General features: G+C 46.5%; 1 protein-coding gene across 6 annotated transcripts; it reads right to left on the bottom strand.

Annotated features, from left to right (window-relative positions):
• Nucleotides 1-1,489: 1,489 nt before the first annotated feature.
• GABRE (gamma-aminobutyric acid type A receptor subunit epsilon) lies at nt 1,490-20,511 on the bottom strand. Of its 6 annotated transcripts, XM_067722990.1 has the most exons (10): nt 20,410-20,511; nt 16,064-16,284; nt 15,556-15,623; nt 10,749-10,783; nt 10,563-10,652; nt 9,742-9,824; nt 8,242-8,379; nt 4,014-4,166; nt 3,697-3,896; nt 1,490-3,416 (listed from the first exon to the last, which is right to left on the bottom strand). In XM_067722990.1, exons 1-10 carry the CDS (start codon nt 20,463-20,465, stop codon nt 3,048-3,050), a joined length of 1,413 nt encoding a protein of 470 aa, XP_067579091.1. In that variant the 5' UTR covers nt 20,466-20,511; the 3' UTR covers nt 1,490-3,047. The 6 variants fall into 6 exon arrangements, with proteins under 6 accessions (XP_067579091.1, XP_067579089.1, XP_067579090.1 ...); XM_067722988.1 differs by having other exon boundaries at nt 10,563-10,783; XM_067722989.1 differs by having other exon boundaries at nt 3,697-3,818; nt 10,563-10,783.
• Between the last annotated feature and the right edge of the window lie 678 nt (nt 20,512-21,189).

The following is a 21,189-nucleotide window of genomic DNA, read 5'->3' as shown; positions in this document are numbered from 1 at the left end:
TTGCTTCCAGAAAAACTAACCAGTGATAATATGTTTTGCTATACATTTTTTGGCTTTTCCTTTAGTTATTATTTCTTAGTACGGACAAACTGGTGTTTTATGTCATGTTTATAAAGGCCTTTCCCATCTCAAGAATATAAACATATTCACCCATATTGTCTGATGATTTTCTTTAAAAGTTTTAAGATGTTTGTTTCATCTGTAATTTTGATGTAGAGAGAGAGAGACCCAGTTTGTTTTTAAATGAGTAACTAGTTCTCCCGACACTAATTAATTTTTAAGTTCCTCTTTCCCCAAAGCTTTTCTAAGGTATAATATGCTTTTATCCTTTTTCCAATTTCTAGGTTTCAACACTTAACTCATTTATCTTTCATTATGTTTAGTAATTGAAATGCTTAAATCATGAAATTTTCTCCAAGTGCGGTGTTGGCTGCATCCCATGAGTTTTAAAACACATGTAATTTTTTCTTCATTAATTTAATTTTTTGATATTTATGCACCCAATTATGGTTTTAACTTCTTCATTTTTAAAGAACTGTTTACATGAGCTTTTTAAAATTTACAAATATTAGGAATTTTATTTGTTTTTAGCTTTACTGTAGGGTGATTAAGGAATCAGGTTTGCACTATTTGTTTCAAAATGCATTTAAATATGAGTGCTCACAAATTTGCATGTCTCCACTGCTCAGGAGCCAGGCTTCCTTTTCCCCCCACTGCATCTAATATAAGTAAAAGTGAGGAAATATTTTCCCTGTTCTAAATTGTTACTTGTAATGTGCTCTGGGTTAGGACATTAGAAAATACACAGTAGAAGCATGTGGATTTCTTACAGGGAAAGTGTTTGAGCATCATTTCAAGAACTTTATGGCAAAACTGTTGGCTGTTCAGATATCATTTTGTCTCCTCCTTAGTTCTTATTGCTGTTTCTGACTTTCCTTAGAGTTGGATGTGTCAAAGGATGCCAGGGCCAACATTTCCCAATATACCTTTAGAAAGTTTGTTTGAAGGGTAATCAACCAAGATCTCCAGGCTTGCTCTAAGCCAAGACAGGGTATTAGGATTTCTGGGGTCTGGCCCCACTCCACTACTGACTGGTTGTGTGATAATAGACACTCCGCTCTGTGCCTCAGCATCCCCATCTTTAAATGGTGGTGGTGGGGAGTGTTGTGAGTCTGATGGTCTTTAGGAAACTTCTAGGTGACTAGATGAAGCTAGAATCATGGGCAAAGCAAAAGGGACATGGAGGGGAGAAGTGGCATAGGAGTAAGTAAGGGAATCAGTAAAAGGGGGCCACCCGCTTGGTCACTCTCTTCTCTTAAGTTCTCCACTGAGAGAAGGGGACATGGTGTGTGCATGGTAGGTCTGGGAGTCATGGATGGGAGAGGGTAACAGACAAATGTTTGGGTCACTGAGTTAAGATTTAAAACCTGAGCTGAGAGCAAACTTGAATGCCCAAGAAACCAGCCATACCTTCTATGCTTTGCTGATATATTTATTGATATATTTCCCCTTCTCACTTGATGGTGACAAAAAGCAGATGGATCCCCATCCTACCCACCCCCCAATAAAATACAGACACAGATTTCATTCAGCATATACAAGCATTGGGGCGTGTCCAAATTCACCTCACTGGGTTACCAGAGCCAGGAGAGGTTAGATCTTAGGGGGCAGTCTGAGCACCTGAGGCCCAGGAATTGAGCAGGCCAATGCTGAAAAGAGGCTGCCACTCTGGGCCCTGCCACTGGGGTGCCAGCAGAGGCTATAGAATCAAATCATGGTGAAAAGAGCTGCCTAGCCCTGTCATGTGGTATAGAAGGTGACAGTGGGCTCCTGGGTAGTTTCCAGTGAGATCCACAGTCCCATAGAAATCTGTGCGTCAGGGTTCTCATCTGCAAAATGGGGATAAGAATCCTTCCCTGAATATATCACAGGGCTATGAGACTCAAAATAGAAACAATTTGTCAAAAGTGCTTTTGCAAAAGGTAAAGTGCTATACAAATTTAAGGGAATTCAATTGATTGATTGTGATTGTCAGAGTGCCCCAGGGATAGGAGTGGACTGGTTCATGGGTCCAGGGGCCAAGGAAGTGGCAGAACTCCTATGCTGTGCCTTAGCTGGGCACCAATCAATGCGGGTAACGCCCACTGCAAAGCAGAGTTCCCTTAGTTTCTTGGCTCCGGGAAGTCACCATGGCCTAGCACCTGGGTCGGGGCTGGGAAAGTCACTGGGAAAGTTACAGAAAGAGTCACAAGGGTCAAGTAGGAGGAAGAAGGTGGCATAAAAAGCAGGGGGTCATAGTATCATCACACACGAAAATAGATACCCACTGGATGCAAGGTATTGAATTGGTACTGCAGATGAGGAATGAAGGCCAGCAGGGAAGGGAGATGGAGATGTCACAGCAGCAGAGGGAGGGATACTGTCCTCAATTGCTGACTCCCCTCCTCCTAAAGGGATAATGTCAGTGTCCGTCTATCTGCAGGGGAAGGGAGGGCAGGGAGACAGAATCAAGAAAATAATAATCTGACTTAAGGATGGGGATTCCCTTCTGCTCTTAACACTGCTGCCCAGCATCTTAAGGAGGTGTCAGGAACAGGCAAGTAGCTGGTCTGTGCACTTTGAGGCTGAGGCCAGAGCTGGGCCTGGAGCACCACAAAGGCAGTACTGGTTTTCTGGGAAAAGGCAGTGGGTGTTAGCCCTTTTGGGAGATAGCTAATCCACTCATACATGGACACCATCTTAGGGAGCTGGTCACTGAGAGCCTACATTTTGAAGCCTGAGCATCATAAATGCCCCTTGAGGAACAGAGAGGGGTGTCATTTTACTTGAAATGGGCTGCTAAGGAGATTCAGTGAATGGGCCAGGTAGGGGAGAGGGCCAGCAAGGACCAATTCCCTGCAGGCTTCTATTTGGGCAAGGGGGAAGGAAAGACACTCTCTAGTTTGCTCCTGCTGCTGCTGCTGCTATTTTCCCCCAACTCCCTAGGCAAAGGCTGTGGGACCTCCTGGGGAACTGGGGAGGCTGCCCCACAGGGTACCAGCTGGTGCCTACAGGTTAAGGCAAACAAGCCAGTAGAGCACATTGAAGAAAAAGAAGGTGACTGGGAAAATCACTCGCGAGTAGTTATCAAGGCGGTAGACATGGATGAAGAGGCGGCCCTGCTGCCAGGTGCTGCCCTCACAAATGGGGACCGTGCAGCAGTACTTCTCGCACCACTTGCAACAGCCACCAGGGCGAGGGGTGCTGCCTGGCCTGACGGACTGCCAGGCTGGGCAAGATGGGCCCTCCTCTTCCTCACTCTCCTCTTCCTCACTTTCCTCCTCCTCCTCGGGGTCCTCAATGTCGCACACAAAAGCTTCCGGATGCTCGATGACACGGACACGGGAAGGGGTTGGGTCACGTGCATGGGCACGAGGCTGAAAGGAACAAGGGAAGAAGTCAGAACAAGGCAAGGGAAGGTGAACCAAGCCTAGGTGCTGCCTCAGGGTTTCCTGGAGATTCCGTCCTTGGCACACTGTTTCTTTCCCCCCAGAATTCCCACCATCACATCAGAAAGTTTACTCAACTCCCCCCAAAGCCCCAGGTTACCCCCATCACTTGGTGAGCTGGCCACCCATGTGTCATGAGTCCTAGTGCCCTCACTTGCATGCCTCCGTACTCCAAAGCCTTGCCACCACTCCCATACCCAGCTCATACATGACGAAGTTTCGGAGAACCACGGGATGCTGTCCGGTTGTAGGTCAGGAAGTTGAACACAGCAAACTCCATCAGAGCACAGAAGCAGAAGATGAAGCAGATCGCAATATAGAAATCCAAGGCTGTGATATAGGAGACACGTGGGAAATTCTTCCGGGAAAAGGTGCCCAAAGTGGTCATGGTGAGTACAGAAGTGATCCCTGTGAAAGCACAGGAGTGGAGGTGGGCAGAGCTACTGTTCTATATATTACACTTTGGAAAGGACCCCTGAAAATGCAATTCTGTGCCTCATGTGTATGCTCACCTTACCCACTTACCTAAAGAAGTCCTGGCCGGAGCACAGTCTTTCTTGATCCAAAAGGAAATCCAGGAGATCATCGTGGTCACAGAAGAAGGAACATAGTTTTGAAAGGCCACAAAGCCAAACCTCCTGCTCACGTTGAAGAAAAGCGTCATGACTACGTAATCGCCTGGAAGATATTTTAAAAATATCACTTCATTACAGCATTGCCATGAGGGTCTCCCACACGCAAGACATGCATATTAAGGGTCCTATTGTTCAGCTCATGGGATGACCACCACGGTCCTAGGATAGAGGCACATTAATCCAATGCCACACATGGAGGATCAGAAGAAGCCCGAGAGAAGACTCACAACAAGACCCATGGTCAGTTAAGAGCTAAGCCAGGGCTAGAACGTTAATAACTTCTTTCTCAGTTCGCTGGCCCACATCGCACATCTGTCTTACCAGGATGGGGGACAGAATAGTCAAATGAAAGAAGTAAAATCAGTTAGGCTTCTAGATATCAGAACCATACAGTTAATGTCCAGATGGCTGACTGAGGCCTTTACAACCACTGAGGTGCCATATCTAGTCTGCAGAATCATTGCCTTATACATGCACTACTGGCCCTTACAATGTATACTCTCAGGAAATGAACTAAAAGTGATCTGTGGTGGGGGAAGCACAGAAGCTATTCAGCCTCCTTCCTATACATTCATATGCTGGTGAAATGCCTTAGTTAGCACTGTTCCATCAATGGCCAAAAGAAATCACTTGCCTACCCCAAACCTCTGATGGTTTCCTGCTCCACAGGAGCTACAGAATCAAGTCTACACTCTGTAATCTGACACTAAAGGCTCACCACAACCTGGCTCCAACTGACATCTTACATGTACACCCTACTCTAAGCTAACCCCCATTTACTCAGATTCCCCGAGATATCATGCATATATTTATACCAATATTCAAACCCTGGACTCCCTGTTCTTAGGCTATTACCCTAGCCCAAATTGAGTGTTTCAAGAAAATAGAAGAATTAGTTGAAAGTGAAAATTTCAGTCAGCCCTCTAGATGTCAGGTCTGCAGAGTATACATCCACAAGGCAGACTGAGGTCTTCGCATTCATTGGGTATCATGTCCTTGATGTTGGCTCTCAGCCTAGATAGTGATGGCTCCTACAGGACCTGATGACAACCTATATCTACAGTTGGCATCTTCTACTGTACATTTCATGTTGCCTTATACTCTGACACACCCATCCCAAACACTCTGCATGCTCACCATGACTCCAGGGATTTTGGAGTCTTTTCTGAGGCCAGAATATCCCTTTTTCCTCTCCACATCATGTTGGATTTATAATAGTTCAAATTCTGGCTCCTTAGTGAAGCTAAGCTCCAACTTTCCACCTCAGTGATGCTGTAGAATTCCCTGGCCTTGAGTTAGGTGGGTTTTTAAACCCCTTCACGACAGGGCTCATCTGAGCCCTGTTGCTACGCTCCTGCCCATCCATGCACAGCACAGCCCGGAACCTAGCAGATGCTCAACAACTCTTGCTACTTCCTGGCAACAGCTTTGTAAGGCAGACTAGAACACTAACCTGTCCATGTGTCTTCTTATTTTAGAAAATAGATCACCTGCCCAGCAATTCTGGGTATGTTGGGACTGAATGAGAAGAGCAGCCTTTCCTACTCACCTTGTCAGCACTGACACTCAAGGGGCAAGACTTCTCAGAATCTTCTGGAAAAAGGCAAGGAAGTAGCCTGGGGTCAGTTGAATACCTGTGTCCAGAATAGTAGCTTTGTGGATAGAACTCCTCCTCCAGGGCTGCTGCAGGGACCACTCGCACTTGCCTACTAGCCAGAATGTATTTATCAAGATCCTAGTTCCCTTATCCTGGGGTATTGACTGCAATTTAAGACAGCCCTACTCAGCTACAACCACTCCCCACAAAACTTTGCTGAGTTTATATATTCTTGTTACAACAAGATTTATTATTCTATCAGCCTTTTCTATTTTTATTTTATTTATTTCAGCAAAGAAGAACCTTCTCTACTTGTCAAGAGATGGGAATTTGTCTTTTAAGGCCAAGTGAAGGATATTAACACACACTTTCTTATTTCTGAGGAATGGAGGAGCATGGGTAAGGGAAAAAAGATACCTGGGGATAAGGAGCCAAAGGGGGAAAAAGCTAGAGATGCTTTCTGCTCTTATCTGCTTTAGCCAGACCACAGTTGGTCACTGCACTGTCAGAGGAACACAATCAAAAAGACTGTGTCCAGAGGACTGGGACTAGAAGGATGAGTGGAGCCAAAGCTTTGAAGAACAAGGGGGAGAAAAAAGAACTATGGTTGTATAGTCTATAAAAGAATATGACCCAGGGCTGGAACCATAATACTAGTTCTTTTATCTTGACCCTGTGGAAGACTCACTGGACTTACTGTAAGCTCAGTATTTGTAGGGAAAAAGAACTAAGTCTAATGGGTGGAAGTTCCAGAGACTCCAATTTCAGATGAACAGGGAGATTTTTCTGATGAACAGAATTGTCTAGAGAAGGAAGAAACTCACTTGCGAGAAAGCAAAATCCTAATCATAGGTAAAATTCTATCAAAAGCTCAACAGCCAACAGTGAAAGATGACTCACTCACTGGGGGCAAGGCTGGACTCTCTGAATGCCTCCTGAAGCAGGGATTCTCTGGTTGAAGGCCCAAGGTGGCCAGAGTAGCATGCTCCCACTTCATTCTGAATGCTTAGGAGCTGAGTACATAAGTTTGTTCCAGATGGAGAGAACTGCCCAGGGACTGACTGAAAGAGTTTGGGTCCAGTCCCAAAGATAACTATGATACTGAAGAAACCATGATTCAAGATCAACTCATCTCTAGCAGAAGAGAAAAAAGCCCTTCTCCTTTCTCCCAAGAACCTCTTCTCTCCCAAGGAGGACTGGTGCTTACCTATTGTCATTGCTTTGGTGATGATGCTGGCTCTGGGGCTTTGTAGTCACTAGGGCACCATTTTGAAACAATGCACAACCATCTACTAAACGGAACCACTAGTGACTTGAAAGCCCCTGGGCCTTGTCTCCTCTGCTGCTTTTTGATGATGGGTCCCCAACCTGTCTGGGGAAACTGAGGTGCAGAAAGGCAAGAGGCATGCCAATGGTTAGCTGGCAGAAGAGCAAGGGTCCTAAGTCAAAGGTAGTAAAATTGTTTACCCAGAGCCCCCGAGAAAAAGGAAAGCATTTGTAAAGCAGCCCTCTGCCCCTGCCTAGTGCTGCGCAAGCAAAGCTCTAGCCGGATGAGCATGAGCTATCCCTCACCCAGTGACCAATTCAACAAGTAAAGAAAAAGCAGATTTTCCGCCTAGCCACATGGAAGCAAAGCAAGACGCTTCCCATGGCAAATGGCTGGTTGGGTGACTGGTTCCATCCGTATTCTGGAAACGATGAGGGCAGTGCCGCCACTGCCCTGACTTGGTCAGTATGTGTGAAGAGGGTTTCCAGGGCTGCTCTGGGAGCAACGCTAGGGAGGTCCCTTGGCTCCTCATTCAGATCACCTAGGAACACAAGCAAAGACACTCACACCTAATTGGGAGCTAAAGTTTAAGAGACCCAGGACCCTCCCCTTTAGTCCTTGTTAGGGACAAAGTCAGAAAACCAGTGATCACCATGTCCACATTGAATCCACCATGAAGTCTTTCACAGGAATCTGTGCGTATCAGACCTGCTCCTTTAAAATAAATGTTGATATAGCAGCCACTGTAGCTGCTGAAACCTCCTCCATATTATCCCAGCCCTCACCTAGCTGATGACACAACTCAAGCCTCCACCTCCCATTAGGAAGGGCTTTGCATCCCACTCAACTAGAACCACTTGGATTGCTTCTGAGTATGTAGAAGTCACATGACCTCCATTTCCCAAAGTCATCCAAGTAGGTCAGTTGTAACAAAGACTTCGAAACTGAAGAGTGTGCATGACAAACCTAGTTGCAAATTTTGACAGCAATAAAACTTAATCTACTTACCTACCCTCTGCGGGGCTTGGCAAAGCACTTACTTCTTTGCAGATGAGACTGAGATGTAGTTACAAAGTCTCAGTTTCCTCTGCAAACAGTTGTAAGTGCTTAGCATTTACAAAACAGGAGCCATGTTCTACAGTATTTTCATGGGATGATTACATAAGCATTTGGATGAATGGATGGCCACCTCCAGTCATCCCTACCACCCTCCTGGGCCTCTGCTGCCTAGCCCTGGCTCAAAGGCACACTTACCAGCTACGGTTGTGATAGTTTCAGTCGTGTTGCTCACTCCTATAAAATCAAACTGGAAGAGCTTCCAGGAATTACTCTCATTGATTACAAGCTTGAAATTTTCCCACTTGTAGATGATCTCATTCTCAGGATAGGAAACTGTAAGGCAACGTGGGAAGGAGAGTCATGTGAGACTGGGAAGCCCAGCTGAGGTCTCCACCAGCATGGTGTCTGACTCTGGCCTCACCAGCTGTGGGACCTTACCTCTCTTACCTCATTGCTGAAGTCCATCCAATAAGTGCATTTACTGAGCATTCCTCAGTACCACGCCCTGTGCTGGACATACAGAAACAAGCAAGGCAGGAGCCCTGCTCTCAAGCACTCACATTTTATTGAGTAAGACAGTAAGTACACATCTGTAATTGTTGGAATACATCTGAGAAGCCTCCGCCCGTGGGAGAGTGTGGAAACAAAGAAGGGAAAGATCAGTTGGGGACACACCCAGAAAAGATTCCAGAGAGTAGGTGACATTCCCAATAAGTCTTAAAAGTCCAATATAAACATTCTCTGTATGGATGAGGCTGAAGGGGTGAGGAGGGTGTTCTATGCACAGAAAGATGAAAATGCCTGATGTATTATGGAAATGTCAAAAGTTCAGGATGGCTAGCCCACAGAGGATGGATGAGGTATGTAGGAGTAGATAGCACGGGCCAGTTCATGAAGGGCCTTGAAGACTATTCTAAGCAATTTGGAATTGATCGATGAGAGTTCAGGAAGGATCTGAAACTAAGAAGTGACCTAGTCTAGATGATGCTTCAGCTAGGTCACTCTAGTTCTTATACGAGGATGGCCTGTTGTCAGGGAGACCAGTTATGGGAGGCCAGTTCAGTAACCAGTGCACAATAAAATGAATGAAGGCAGGATTCGAAGCTGTGGCAGTGAGAATGCAGAGAAATAGGATCGACAGAGATTCAGGAGGGAACACCAACAGGATGTGTTGATTGAATAGATGGGGAGGTGAAGGAGAAAGAAGCATCAAAGTTCTTGGCTTGGACAACAGAGTGGGTGATGGTGCCTTTCAATGAGACAAATGGGAACACAGAAGCAACACATCTGTCTTGGGGGTAGAGGTTCGGTGGAGACCATATATTTAGTTTTGAACATGTTCAGCTTCAAAGTGAAGATGTTGCAAAGTCCAAGTGGAATATGACAAAGACCTAAACCAAGGTAGTAGTGACAGTGGAGATGGAAAGCCGACATACTTGAGATACACTTCAGAGGCCGGTGACTGATTTGAGGTGGGGTGGACAGGAGAAGGATGAACCCAACGTGAAGCCCAGGTTAAGCAACACAGTATTGTTAGCAGGAAAGGAGATGAGGATGGATTGGGAGGTCCTGGACAACTTTGGCACCATCTTAGGGGAAAAAGCAGAGGCAGAAAAATGTAAAGGGAAAGGATGAGAAAAAGAAGGGGCCCAGCATGATGACTCTGGGGCCCCAGAAACCTAAGAAGGTACTCACAGCTAGAGAAAGACAGAGGGCAAGAGTGAGAATCCATTGGAAATTTGAGCATGTGGAGTGAGCATCCAGCATCAATGGTCATCCTGGAAGGGAGAAAGGAGCCTCATTAGGCTGACCCTGAACACTTAGGTATCCACCCAGCTTGGGCCTGGGGACCACCACCAATGTGTGGCAATGGTGGGAACTGAGACAAAGAGCTCAAAGGAGAGACAAAAAGAGAGGAAGAACAGCTTGGAAATATCTGGCTACTCTGGTCTCCATCATCAGAGAAACGTATGGACTAACTTAGATGGAATTTTGCTTCTTGCCCATCCCACCTTCAAGGACCTGCCAACACTCTCCCACTCTTTATTGCCTCCCTGCCACCTTATCACCTGTACACAACCTTTCCCAGCCAGGCATTCAAGTATCCAGCCTGGTCTTAGGTATCTTTCCAACTGCTGTGTTGCTGCTCCGCCTGGACAATTCCACCACTGTGTACATGTCTTTACATCCAGTGCCCACTTGGGGTGGAACTGTCTACACAACACAGTCACCGTGCTACATTCTAGTTGGGGGAGCTCTGGACTTGGAGCCAAGTAACTAGATATCAGTCCAAGCTCTGCTACAAACTTGGTGTGTGGTCTTAAGCAATATCTTTCTATTTTGAGGCCTTAGTGTGTGTGTCAGTACATGAGGGGATTGAGCTCATGGTCTAGGAAAGCTGGAGGGGCCCTTAGAAGTATCATTCAGGATGAAACCTCTGCCCATGTTTCTTTGGCAAAAATTCTCAGGAGGGGAAGAAGAGTCTCAAGAGGCAAGACTCCAGAGGCTTGACATACCTGATTGTGTACAACACCTTGCCATCCTTGTGGATGCGGACCATCTGGTTGGGCATGGTGATCGAATGCTCTTGGGTCCTCTTAGAATTCCTAAAAAAGGTGTCTGGGATCCATAACAGGCTCACCAAGTTGCCATTCAGAACAAAGCTTTCAAAGCTGCCATTGAAACGAAGGCGTTCATCATACCAAGTCTGGTAGAAGGTGATGTCAATGGTGTATTCCTGGTGGCAAGGATAGAAAAGCACACATTTGGGGCTGTGCAGGCAAAGAACATTCCCATGCCATCCTGTGATGGGCCTATCAAGTAGATAGGGACCCACTTAGGTTTGCACAGAGGAAAACAGCATGAGCTTGGCTGTAGGATGTTTTCTATTTCCAGGTATTCCCAAAAGAAAAAAACATTCCTGAATGAACAACAATCTGGGAAGATGCATTTAATCCAGAAACACACAGGTGATGGTGGCTTAATTGTACAGGCTGGCCTCATCACGTAACTACTCCCTTGTAGCAGGCCAACACCCACTCAGCCCCCATATTTCCATAGCAAATCAAAGATCTCAGGTCAAAATCATTCTAAACATTTACAAACACACACACTTTTGATTGCATACAGTGAAGTTGCCCCTTTCAGCTTTTATTTGGGGAGCACAGATGTTAATTAACCCATGATTATTTGGTCTCTAGATATTGCATAGCCCATAAATTATTTTTTTTGAAGATAAGGATTCAATTTAATAAAACTTTACCACTCACAGACATGCAGAGGGAGGTAGTCTGAGGTTTGAGTAGCAACTAATTAAAGAAATTTTAAGGGATTGTAGTATTTAACCAGAACATTTACAGTCAGCCCTCTGTATCTGTGGGTTCCACATCTGCAGATTCAAATCCCCCCCAAAAATTCCAGAAAGTTCCAAAAAGCAAAACTTGAATTTGTCCCTTACTCACAACTATTTACATAGCATTTACATTGTATTTGGTGTCATAAGTAATCTAGAGATGATTTAAAGTTTACAAGAGGATGTGCACAGGTTATATGTAAATACTACACCATTTTATATAAGGGACTTGCGCATCCTCAGATTTTGGTATCTGTGGGGGTGGGAGGTGTCCTAGAACCAATCTGCAACATATTCTGAGGGAGGATTGTATTGAGAGTTTTCTATGTACCAGACAAATGCTATGTGAACAAAATTCTCATGATTGGACTTTCAAGAAGCTTACAATTCTCATTAGCCTATAAATTATTAAACATCAAAAAGAATTTTTAATAGCAAGAAGCATGAGAAGCTAGAAATCTCACCACTGGTATTGAAGAGAGAAAAAACAGACTGTAATAGAACTGAAGGAAGCTGCTGGAACAGCAAGTACCAGAACTATGCCAAGGTAGAACCTTGAGGGCTAGGCCAATCTCCTTTATTTTAGAGGTAGCAACACTGAGGCTCAGAGAGAAAGGAGCCTCAAAGTTCAAACTCAAACAGTTCATGGGAACATACTGGCTCTGATGCTCAGAGCACCATTAACATGGCCTTGCCCTGGGACGACCTTCACCCATCTTCCTCTCCAGTGCTTACTTCACTTGCTCCAAGAATCTCTTTAGGATCAAGGTCCAGTTTTCCTCTGCAGGACCCCTAGGTCTTTCCCCTGAGTTATCCTGCATCAAACAATGAACACCAACTGGAAACCCACAACCTGGGAGGCCTGTAGAGCCCTCAGGGTGGGGATGCAGAGGGTCAATACAATCCCTGCTTGCCTTTGCTGATCAGGCCAAAAGGTGGTGAGAGCCACTGCAAAATTGCAGGGAGCCAGACCCCCAGGCCGAGAATGTTCCCTCGAGGAGTCCAGAGCATCACACAGAAAAAAGCTGGCAGCCTGGCTACCAGTCACATGGGAGCCCCCAGCCCTGCCCTGCCCAGCCACACCAGCCTTTACAAGTGGCCTTCAGGGTGGCTCTGCAGTCCTAAGTGGCTGGCAGTTCCAAATTGGCCTACAGAACTTCTGGGTAGCCAGAGGAAGCCTTCCCCTCTACAATCCACGCCTGGCTCCTGCTCTATGTTAGAGTGTTTCAAATGAGCATTTAATTTCTATTTAACAAGATTCCAATTGTAACTTCACTACACATCAACTGATAACTAACGGTTCAGTTTTTCCCCAGTTTGACAAGGGGGCTTGTTTTCTCTCCCTGAGGACAAATTCTGAGCTCTACGCAACTTCTGATTGACTGAAGGATGTTGGAACTCCTCCTCACCAAGTACTGGACTCTACAGAATCACCAGAGAAAAGTAGCCTGTACAAGGACTGGGACCTCCCACAGCTTTAAAGAACTATTTGGAAGTATATAGAAAGCCAGACTTCTCCGGGAAATTTAATACCACATAAGTGTTTGGAATGTTCTAAAGGCACTTGGCCCAGGCGATAGCACTATGTTACCGGCCAAAGAAAATCAAATTGTTGGCTCCTCTTTGGACCAGCTCTGTGTTGCATGCCAGGTTCGGTGACTGCTGGGTTATTAAACTGTATCTCTCAGGCTTGTCAGGTATCATCACTTCAGGTGAGCCCAATGCTGCCAATATTAGTAGGCATAGAGCAAAGAGGGATAGGGTATTCAGCTACTGTGAGTGGGGCTGCTGCTCTGCTGCCACACAGGCTCTTGCAGATGATAGAAATAGGTTTCCCAAAATTATATCTTACGCAAATAGCAAGGAGATTGTAGCCACAGATATTCTACTACTCTTCAGGCCACTTTCTCCATCCCCCCACCAATGATCTGAAAGGTCCCTTTCCTGTTAACAGTAAACAGTAGCCATGATGGTGGACCAGAAGAAATCAACCTCTGGCTCAGAACCCAGCGTTTCTTAGTTTATCAACAATTTTAATCAAACTGATTGCTAAATTCATACTCACTTAGTGGTAAGCACATTGATAACAGCAAAAAGAGTAAATCTGACATCAAGGGAAGAGGAAAAAAAGAGCTTTAAAACGTCAACAGAAACTCAAAAAGATCTGTCTCCTCTCATGTTTCTCTTCTTCCTTGTTATTTCCCAAAAGTTCATGGCTTTTCCATCTTCAGCAGTTTTTCTCATGCTCTTGCTCACTCTAAGGGAAGCCACCTGCCAGATGGAGAGGCCCACATGGCAAGGACTGTGGAAGGCCTACAGACAGCAGCCAGAGAAGAACTGAACCCTGCCAACAACCACGTGAGAACTTGGAAGTGGATCCTCCCTTAGTCGAGTCTTCAGATGAGACCCCAGCCCCAACTGACACCTTAACTGCAGCCTTGTGAGACCCTGAAACAGAGGACCCAGCTAAGTCATGCCTGGATTCCTAACCCACAGGAGCTGTGACCTAATGACTACTTGTCATTTTAAAACACTGTGTTTTAGGGTAATTTTTTTGCATAGCCATATATAAGTACATTGTGCCTCAAGAACTAGGCAGCCAAACAAAGCATCACAGTGGGAAACCCCACTCTTCCACTCAGCCTATGTAAACACCTTGATCTTCCATGAATGTTTACTTACCTTTGAGTGTCTATTTGCAAGTGCCATCTCAGAGCCTAGACTCTGAGCTCACCCACTCACATGGTGCTTCTTGGGTACCAGTGTGTATGCTAAAACTGTGTCTGACTTGAGCCAGGTCAAGGTTATGGCTGTGATGGATTTGGTTACCACAGCCTTCCTCATTATCAGGCTCCGCAGATGAAAGTAACATTTGCAGAACATCTTTTATAATTCGTTTGCTCAGCTAATATATACTGGGTCCCTGACATCAAGAAACCCATAGTTGACAGAGCAAGGCAGACAGAGTACATAATTACAGTACAGTGAGGTAGAGAAGGTCAGGTAAACAAGTGTGATATAAGTTGAAGGATAAGGTAGAAAATTGGAACAATGCCATCCCAAAGTGGAAACAGCTTGAACAAAGGCTCAGGAGTACCAGATAGCCTGGGAACACCCGTATGCTAGTGTGACTAGTGCATGTGGTCTCTAAAGGGGTGAAAAGAAATAAAAATAGTGCCCTGGGTTGGCTCTAGCCATGGAGAGCCCTGACTGCTAGAGTGTGGGGTTGAACTTCATGCTTTAAGCAGGGTCAGGACTGCAGGAGGCACATCTCTCAGGAGGCCAGGTTAGTAGGTAGATTGGGGGGTAGGCAGGGACCTTGTGTTTTGTATATATCAAGTGGGAGATAATGGAGGCTAACTGGGGACAGTAGTGACACTGGGATGATAGCAACAGAAAGAGAAAGACAAATACCGTATGCTAACACATATATATGGAATTTAAGGGAAAAAAACGTCATGAAGAACCTAGGGGCAAGACGGGAATAAAGACACAGACCTACTAGAGAATGGACTTGAGGACATGGGGAGGGGGAAGGGTAAGCTGTGACAAAGTGAGAGAGTGGCATGGACATATATACACTACCAAACATAAAACAGATACCTAGTGGGAAGCTGCCGCATAGCACAGGGAGATCAGCTCAGTGCTTTGTGACCACCTAGAGGGGTGGGATAGGGAGGGTGGGAGGGAGGGAGACGCAAGAGGAAGGAGATATGGGAACATGTGTATATGTATAACTGATTCACTTTGTTATAAAGCAGAAACTAACACACCATTGTAAAGCAATTATACTCCAATAAAGATGTAAAAAAAAAAAAAAAAGGAAAGAAAGAAAGGAACTAGGGCAAAATTAGAGAAACACTCCTAGAGGAAGAGTTGGTAACTACAGGCTTAAGTCCAAAAAAATTCATTATCAGAAGAAAAGAGCAATCCACTGTGTTGTTTAAAGTTGCTTTATTATTTTTATTTTGAATGAAAGACAGGAAGATACAGTCAGGATTCTGAAGGTCCTCTTCAGGCAGCAAGGGACTTGTTCCTTTCAGCCTCCTTCTCAAGTCCATGTTTGTTAAAATCTCTCCCCCCAAAAACTCTTGTTACAGACACACAGAAAAAACAAGTATGTGAAAGCCCCACTATAATCAAAGCTCAGTACTCACCATGTCCAGGATAGAGATAGGCCCAAGGGTGTTGACAGAGAGCTCAACAGTGACCACAGTGGGCCTCTCTGTAAAGTAAGCAGAAGTGGCAGAGGTAAGTGTTAAACAGAAGCATGGGGCAGGGGAGGGTGTGGTCAGTGGGGAATAAAGGGGGTAAGGGTTGGACTACATGGTTTCAACATCCAATACCATTTCTTTCTTTATTCTTTCATGGCAAGATCCAATTCATAGACTGTTAAGAGCTGAACATACCTCGAAGGTCAATCACCTAGTCCAGTCATCTCATTTTATAGTTGGACAAACTGAGGGTGAGAGAAGGGAAAAATCTAGACCAAGGTCAATGGCATTGCTGAGACTAGAGTTGACATCTCTTACCTGGCAGGTCAGCAAAAGTTGTTCCTGCCCACATGCAGGGCACTATCACCTACACCCCAGGCCCATTCTCCACACTTAGGCCCTCAATCCTCCTCCCCTCCGGGGTAGGGGAGAACTATGTTCTGCTACTCACCGCCAATGCCAGGGCGCAGTTTGTAGTCATAGTTATTCAAGATACCATCCAGGATTTCAGTGGCTGTTGGCATTTTGCCAAGTCTGTCATGGGTATCAATAGCAGTGGGCTTTATTTCTTCAGGGGGGAGTTCCTTATCAGGAGCCTGGGGTTTGGGGCCGTAGACATCATCATCACTGGCAGAGGGTCCCTTCTCTGATTCAACATGAGGTCCTTCAATCCTAGAACATAAAAACAAACAAGTGAAGCTCTGTCCTCTGCTCTGTAGGGGACCCAGCTGGTACTTCTTGGGACGGAAGCAAACCAAAATAAGCCTGCAACCCAGGGCATAGTTAAAGAATGACTGGTAACAGTAAATTAAGAGCCAGTAACAGATTATTCTTGTTAATTTCTTCTAAAGCTGCTGCTCTCTGGGAACTTCCCATGCTATCCTTTTTTTTATGGTCATACTTTATTTTAAAAAAAATCAATAACAAAAGCAAGTTTGAGATTTTAAAAGAATTTTTAACGTAAAATCAAGAGGGTATTGGTGTATGAGCTCTGGCCAATCAGCTGCCATTACCAGCCTTGGTCTTAGTCTGCCTGACTAGTGACACCTGGGAGCAAATGGGCAGGCAGAGGGCCAGGATTGCTGAGGAATGCTCAGGAAAGCCACAGCACTCTCCCAGCGGGGGCTAGGACACTGGGAAAATTCTGCATTTCTTTGCTTTTGGGATACTCCATTGCATTGGAGTTGGGGGCTGGGGGTAGGGGAAGCTCTGAGCACTGAGAAAAGACAAAGACTGTCATTCAGGAAATAGATGGTCAACAGGAGTCCAACCTGAGTGCCACAGCCATGCACCACAGCCAAAAAATAATATAAAGAATTAAACTAAAAATTTTTTAAAACTTAAAAAAGCCATCTGCTAATGTATGAAGCTCACTGATGGTGTTAGAAATCAGGGCCATGCTACCTTTGCTGGGAGGCAGTGAGGAAGGGGGCACCAGGGGGTGTCTTGATACCAGTGTGATCATTTTCTGACAACTCATCAGCCGTGCACTTATGATCTGAGCACTTTTCTGCATATATGTTCTAATTCAATAAAAAGTATTTTGAAATCTGCAAATATATGGACCTTATTTGAATCCTGATTTTAAAAGGCAAAGCATAAAAAACAAAACAAACACAACACAACAAAAATATATTTATGACACAATAAGGAAGATTTGAATACTGACTGGTTAGTTTCTTCAGCATGAAGAAGTTATTCTAAAAATTTTGGTGTGATAGTGGTATTTTATTATGTTTTTGAAGTCCTTATGATTAGAAATACATACTAAAATAATTGCATATGAAATGATATGATGTCTGAGATTTGCTTTAAAAGAATTTAAGCTGGAAATGGAGAGTGGGTGGGATACAGAGAAAATAAGACTGGTTATGAGTTGATAATTAATGAGGCTGGTGATGGGTACATGGAGATTCACTCTACTGTTATATGTCTTTGAAAAAAATTTATAATTAAAAGCTTTTTAAAAAGCCATCATCAAAATTAATCTGTGATGTTGGAAGGCAGGAGAGTGTTTTCCTTTGGGGAGAAGGGTGTACTTGGAGGGGGAATGTGGTGAAGCTTTTGAGGGGTGGGGGAGTGGACTGGCAATGTTCTATTTCCTGGTCTAGGTGCTGGTTACATGGGCATGTTTACTTTGTGAAAATCTACTCCTGATTTTTACACTTTTATATTCTGTTACACTTCCAAAATGATTTTATTTTTACAAAGGCAATTGGACAACTTGTTTCTGCAAATAAGGGGTTAACAAGGCAGGAGACGGGGGCATGGTCTCTGTACTGCAGACCAAGGAACTGCCAACTTGAGCAGCAAAATGCGTTTTCCTGCATATTTCAAGCACTTAGAATTGCTTAACTGGCATACAGATGTGCCAAGTCTATGCCATTTCTTATGTCTGAAGTGGCTAATTCCCACTGTGGGCAAGGGAAGAACTGGGCTTGGGAAAAGCAGTTTCCATTTCCAAATATCATATCCAGAGATGTCCTCTTTCCCTGAGGCTTTTCCCCCAGTCATCTGAGTAGATCATGCCAGCCACGGTGGGAGGGGAGGAGGGAGAACTAGGGAACTGGCACCCTGCAAAATGAGTGACTTGAATGGGAGCAAGGCATGATCAGGACTGGCACTGTTAGCCAAGACCACCCAAGAGCCTGCAATGACCCCTCCCAGAAGTCCAAAGTCAACAACAAAACCCCGAGGTTCAAGAGGCAAACAAACAAGCAAAGGCCGTAAGACCACCAAAGCCTTTCTGCTCCCAGACTACGTCTGCTATGAAAGTGAGATCAGAGGGTCTTGAGGTTGCTGTCATCCTACAAATAGCTTTTGTCAGTAAAAAAATTTCAAATGAACAACAACAAAAAAAACACCCTCATCCTGGGATCCTTGGGGTTAAGGGGCTGCTGACAATGTATACCTTTCCTCAGCTAGCCATTAAGCCCACTTTCAAAGCTAGAAATAACAGAAAAGTGAAAATACTCATGCACTGGACTAGTGGGATCTTTCCATGGGGGCTTTTCAGGCATCCACAATCCTCTAGATGTGATGATCTAAGATGGAGGTGAATTTCTGCAACCCCTCCCCCATGAGGATGCTCAGTCAACTAGCTAGGGAGAGGGAAGGGACCATGAGAAGGGCCACTGGATTGTATTTTTCCAAATCAGTCCTCTTTTTCGTCTTACAGATAGAGAAACTGAGGCCCAAATGGGGGGAAGGGCTGTGCCCACACAAGTGATTTTAAGCTGAGCCTGGACCAGAGGGAGGTGGTTCAAGGTGGCCCTTGCCAGCACACCCAGCTGCCACCTCCCCAGCTCTTTAATGACATCACAGGTTGCCTTGCTGACAGTGTCTGAACGTCAGTTACTGCAGCCCTTCCCCCTGGCTGGAAGGTTAGTTTCCATCACAACGGCCCCTCTTCTCTGCTGTTTTCCTCTCTGCTCCCTCTCCCTCATTCTGCACCACAGACCCCTCTTTTGCCCTAACCAGTCACCATGTCATCTCTCCCAACCAGTCCAATTCACATCTGGAGTGATGTGGATGACTGGAAATTCCTAGCACGCATTCAGAAATATTTACCAAGCCCCCTGATGAGGCCAGCCCCTCCACTCCCCAGTGCACCAATGAGTCAGCAGGGAGCCCCACAGCCCCTCCCTTGAGGAGCTAAAGCATTTTGGGGTGGGGAGAGAATCCATCTCCCCTCTCCCCCTCCCCAAAACAGAAAAGCAAGACAAATCCAGTGACATGGAGGCTTCTAGAATGCTGGAAAGATCAGGAAGCTTAGGAACTTGTGACAGTTTGTGCCCAATGGGAAATCATCTCAAAAATATGAAGCAGTCATCTTCCACCCTCAAAAAAAAAAAGCCAGAAATGCAGGGGACAACCTTCCTGGCAAAGTCCCAGGGCCAGAAGAAGGTGTGAGGGAAGCTGGCTGCTCAGGGGAAACCTGCTGCTAGTCTTTGGAAAAGCGGAGAGGTATTGAAATGCAGGACCCAAACCACAGACCTAAGAGATTACCATTTCTGGCCTCTGGCTCCCATCTGCCCAAGACCCAGCAGGGTGTCTGGGGAGATAAGGGCGGAAGAGAGAAGCTGGCAGCAGAGGGGGGATGAGGTGGACAGCTGGGGTGGGAACTCTTAGACTAAACCAGGGCTCCTGCCTGGGACTGGCACCAAGAGGAGTGGTGGGAAGGGAAGTAAGTAAAGTCAGAGTTGTCTGGCACAGTGCCTGGTACTCACTAGGCGCTCAGGAAAAAAAAAATATATATATATATATATATTTTTTTTTTTTTTTTGAACGAGAGGACAGACTAGTCAACACTCAAACATTTCAAGCGCAGTTTCCACCCACTGCCCGCACGACTTTCTGGGCGCCACCTTCCCAAAGTCCCCCAATCCCCCCAGTCCCCAGAAGCGCGAGCCTGCCCTGGCCGCTCGCCTCTTGCCTCGAAAGGCTCAGAAAGGGAGGGACGTGCTCTCTCGTTCCCCGGCCGCCGCGGTGGTTTGGAGAGCGGGAGTCCCGAGGAGTAGAGGGAGGGGGGACAGGAGCGGCCAGGTGACAGGCGTCCTGTCTTCCTTCCTGGGAGCCCCTTCAGGGGCCCAGGGAGCTCGTCCTAGGGGAAGCGGTGCGGAGGCTTGCCGCGCGCGTCGAGGGGACGCGGGATCAGGCTAGACCGTGCGAGGACCAGGGGCAGAGTGGGCGCGGGGCTCGAGGAACACGGGGTGCGGGGGTCTCAGGAGCCGGCCTCGCTCCCGGAGAGAGGGAGCTGGGCTCGGAGGGATCCTGAGTCTTGGGTTGGAGACTTACCTCGACGGAAGGATTATGAACGTGCCCAGTAGGATCAGGAGAACTTTGGTCAACATCGTGGCGGGGACCGGCGCGACCACCTGTGCGGAGGTCGCTGCGCAAGGTCTGGCCGCACTGAGCGCAGTGTGGAGGGTTTTGTTGGGCTCCAACTTTCACTCCTCCCACTTGCCCCGCCCCACGCCCCCCATCCTGGCCCCGCCCCCTAAGCCCCGATGGAAATCTCCGACGACGTGTTTGCTGCTGCGGAGGGAGGGGTAGGCTCCGGCGGGCGTAGGGAGGAGGGAGAGGAGGAAGGAGCCCTGTCGCCAAGGCCCCCCGCCCCCCGCCGCCACCACCGCAGCGCTGCCAGACAGCCAGGAGCGGGGGACGCGGGGGAGGGAGGAAGAGGCGAGCCTGCGGTGTGCGGGCCCCAGGCGGGGAAACCGGCGGCCCGCCGCTGCGGCTGGGAGAGAGGCTGCAGACTGGGCCTGGCAGGGGCAAGGTGGGGGGTTGCGACTCCCTCAGCCCGCTGGTGCGCATTGGGGTCAGACTGTGGCTTCCAGCCCTTGGCTCCCCCCACCACCTGTTGCATCTCATCACTTTCCCAAGTCCCCTGACCTCTGAGATTTCCCCCACCCTCACTACACACCTTCCAGTCCTTCAGAGCACATCCTTTGGCATCCAAAGGAAGCTGAGTAACTTAGCATCTTCCTTGGCACAGAGGAAAAAAAGAGACTTGGGAGTCTCCCCAGGAAGCTCTGATCTGAGTTACCACACAGGCCATTTCCCCAGGTATTTAGG

This window comes from Pseudorca crassidens, chromosome X, assembly GCF_039906515.1.
Source record: "Pseudorca crassidens isolate mPseCra1 chromosome X, mPseCra1.hap1, whole genome shotgun sequence".
In the NCBI taxonomy this organism is placed as follows: Eukaryota; Metazoa; Chordata; class Mammalia; order Artiodactyla; family Delphinidae; genus Pseudorca; species Pseudorca crassidens.
Note: the sequence above shows the minus strand (reverse complement) of the source record. Positions and strands in the feature narration are given on the sequence as shown.

Excerpts from the sequence above, each read along its gene's own strand:
- GABRE (XM_067722988.1), bottom strand. The coding sequence starts at position 20,465 with ATGTTGACCAAAGTTCTCCTGATCCTACTGGGCACGTTCATAATCCTT. Across the intron at positions 16,285-20,409 it reads TTCATAATCCTTCCGTCGAG|GATTGAAGGACCTCATGTTG; the intron begins GTAAGTCTCCAA and ends TTTATGTTCTAG. Across the intron at positions 3,417-3,696 it reads GTTCTCCGAAACTTCGTCAT|CCTCGTGCCCATGCACGTGA; the intron begins GTATGAGCTGGG and ends TGTTCCTTTCAG.